We start from the raw sequence: 3,444 nt of genomic DNA, 5'->3' as shown, positions 1-3,444 counted from the left end.
AAAGATAGCCCTTGGAGCAGCACGAGGACTTGCATTTCTTCACGCAGCTGACAGGCAAATCATCTATCGTGATTTCAAGGCCTCGAACATCCTCCTTGATTCAGTACTGTTTCTGTCTTTAGCAATATTTTATTTCTTCAGATGATTTACAATTCGATTTATTCCGACTAATCTTGTTCTTTTGTTCTCACAGAATTATAATCCTAAGCTCTCTGACTTCGGTCTGGCGAAGCATGGGCCAGCTGGTAGTCAATCACATGTCACGACTCGGGTCATGGGCACCTACGGTTATGCTGCACCAGAATACGTAGCTACTGGTATGTATCAAAAGGACTCATAGTTTGTTAATTGGGTCAATTGCACATAGACACCCTGTATTTTTGCTGTTTTGAATTTAATATCCCCCCAGTTCCTTGTTGCAGGTAGACTACCTGGGTTAAATTTTGTCGATTCTTTTACCCTTGGTGAAATTTCAGGAGAAATTGCCCCTGGGAGAATTAGTGAGTTTAGTGCTGTGTAGTTAGTATGGGGGTCTATCTGCAATGAACCCTTGTTAGTTTGTATACTTTGCTAAAGGAATACTTTGATAGTGCCGTCATAAATTGGGAAAGTTTGTTCATGGACCCCCATATCACACACTTGTAGATTGTGGAAGGACTGCACACCCTTTACCGTAGCATCAACTCACTTAGTGGTTCGTCATCAATAGTGGTCAAATGGTGTTGAATGGGGCATCATTGCAAATTCCACATCATTCATTTCTCCACTGACCCTTATCGCACAGCAAGATCTTTTCTGCTCAGGTGAACTTAATGCTTTAGTCCATAGGATGACCGAATTCTTTATCAACAGTGAACAACCAGCTAATGCACTATTGTTACACACAAACACGTATACAAACACAACACAATTGGTGGATCACAATTTATGCAGACAACAGAAGGTGTTTATTGCACATGGGGCCATCTATAGTGTTTGAGGTTTCTAGTCAGTTGCCACAACCAATTAGAAAGTGGAGACACAAGAACTGGAAGGTAGGATTAAATTTTGCGTAAATTCCCCCCCCCCCCTCTCACCCTTGCCCATTTTGATATAACCCCTCTAAACTTTGTAAACTTGTAGATGTCACTTAACCCTCCTAACCATTTGTGCTTGTCAAAAAAACTCCCCAAATAGTTGCAAATTTTCAACATACCTCCAAATGACATAAGGAGGGTTTTTTGAAACTTTACCAAAAGCTCATGCAGGTTTTTGAAAGCAGTGTTGAAAGTTTGGGTTTTCTAAACATAAAGTCGAAAGTTTGAGGGCTTTTTTGGAAATAATGTTGAAAGTATGGTGGGAGGGGTATGTTGAAAAAAATTTGGGGTTACACAGTGGGGTATGTTGAAAAAACTGTAGTCTGCGTGCATCAGGAGTTGATTACTGTGTCATAGGAGCAAGGATCGAAAAAGAGTGCTACGCTGTATTTTAGGGACTAGAAGTTGGGGTCATCTTTACATGATCCCACAAATTGAATACTCTTGTTAAGACCACCCAGCAAGTTTCCTTAAGCAAATATTCTGGCAGTAGAACCCTCACAGATTTTGATTCTGCTCGCGACCACTTTGGTAGTGGAGAGATCGCTTTCTCAATCTCCATAATCCAATATTAGATGATTGTGATTCATTCCTAATATACACTATATCTACCATGAATTATACTTTTTCTTTTAATTTTTATCTTTCCACTCAAGACAATCATAATAGCGTATCAAACGATAGATTGTTATGAATAGGGTTCGTTGTTGATAGGCCCCTTGTACTATTGCACAGTTGCATGTAGACCCCCTTGTAGATCTGTTGTTATAGATAGACCCCCAGAGTGAAATGTTTTCGACTCATTTACCCTTATAGAAAGAGAATACTGTTTTTGGTAAATAAACATCCTTAGAGTACAAGAGTCAAAAGAACATATCACTTCAGTCCATCTGCAACGATAGAACTTCATGGGGTTTACCTTCATTTGGACAATAGCACAACCGGTCTATCCGCAAATAATCCTTATGAATAAAGTAGTCTATATCACAACTTTCCTTACATTTTTGTTTGCATTTCTTCAAAAAATGAAAATCTTGAAACTCATCAAAATCTAAATTCGATCTTGTGTTATGTTTACCTAGGTCATCTGTACGTGAAGAGTGACGTGTACGGATTCGGGGTGGTGCTTCTTGAGATGCTCTCCGGTCAACGAGCCCTCGACTCAAACCGGCCCAGTGGACAACACAACTTAATAGAATGGGCTAAGCCATTTCTAGCTGACCGAAGAAAACTAGCTCGGTTAATGGACCCTCGTCTTGGGGGGCAATATCCATCCAAAGGAGCTCTTCAAGCTGCACAACTCACTCTGAGATGTCTTGCTGGTGAGCCTAAGAACCGGCCGTCAATGAAGGAAGTCGTCGAGAATCTAGAGCAGGTCGAAGCGATGAAAAGTAGAGTGAGACAGTCGAGAGAATCTGCGTCGTCTCAGGTGGGTGCTAATCGTAGTTATGGAAACGTTGTTGCCCGTCCTCATCGTTCACCCAAGGTGAGGTGAGTTTGGGGTGATTTTTAGGCCAAACCCCAATTTTGTTGTATGCAATTTAGATAATTTTATTGTTGTTATTTTTTTCTCCCTCCTTTTCTTTTACAATGTTTATAGGGGGTTTGGAGGAATCGGTAATTATTTGTGTTTATAGTGGAGTTATGATTGTTATCTGATTGCTATGAGATGAAAATTTCTTTTTTTCTTGGAACCTAAGGGATTCTTTTTTCCTTCTCTTATACTGTAAGTATTTATGAAGACTTCTTCAGGGAAATAATGCCCCTTTCATTGCTGCTCCACTTTTCATTAAAGATGAATCTCGATCGTTCATTACTTAACAGACAACTGTGATCATCAGAAATAATGGTTTCTTTGTTACTTTCCATGATAACGAACCGGATAATAGACAAAGAAGAGAGAAGCGGCTACTCCACCCTAACACACCAGGGAGTAGCAACACCTAACCGATCACCATACAAAAGATTACAAATATCGGTTGAAGCGTTGTGCATGGGCGTCGAGGACTCCACTCCGATGTTTGGGAGGGCATCTCAACAACAGTTGCCTTCTCTGTAAGTATGCACGAGCTCGCAGTCTCAATCTTGTGCTGCAACCTGAGTATCCCGTGGGATTCCAACTCCATATTTTCCCGCTTTTATCAAGCTCTAATCACCTTCGCCGCAGCATCTGACTCGCAAATAATCTTTTCGCCATCCCCTATCCCACACAAGCCGAGCGTCCGGATCTAATCACCTCAAGCTCTGCAACAGGGTCACTACACGCCCCTGGATTTAACGCGAACCTAACAAGCCGTAAACCATCTGAATCTCAAATGAGGCCTCCTGCGGCTGCTCTGCCCCGATTACACGCTGTCGAACTTTGTCA

The 3,444-nt window shown here is 41.4% G+C and overlaps 1 protein-coding gene across 1 annotated transcript in view; it reads left to right on the top strand.

Annotated features, from left to right (window-relative positions):
- LOC109848910 (probable serine/threonine-protein kinase PIX13) overlaps positions 1-2,752 on the top strand; it is a 6,436-nt gene extending 3,684 nt beyond the window's left edge. The window contains exons 4-6 of the mRNA XM_020418632.1: positions 1-103; positions 194-317; positions 2,159-2,752. The exon at positions 1-103 is cut by the window's left edge and continues 37 nt beyond it. Of these exons, the coding sequence (XP_020274221.1) occupies positions 1-103; positions 194-317; positions 2,159-2,571 (640 nt within the window). The 3' untranslated portion in view covers positions 2,572-2,752. The remainder of the gene's footprint in view (positions 104-193; positions 318-2,158) is intronic.

Source organism: Asparagus officinalis, chromosome 7 (assembly GCF_001876935.1).
Source record: "Asparagus officinalis chromosome 7, Aspof.V1, whole genome shotgun sequence".
In the NCBI taxonomy this organism is placed as follows: domain Eukaryota; kingdom Viridiplantae; phylum Streptophyta; class Magnoliopsida; order Asparagales; family Asparagaceae; genus Asparagus; species Asparagus officinalis.
This window is presented reverse-complemented; position numbering and strand designations above follow the sequence as displayed.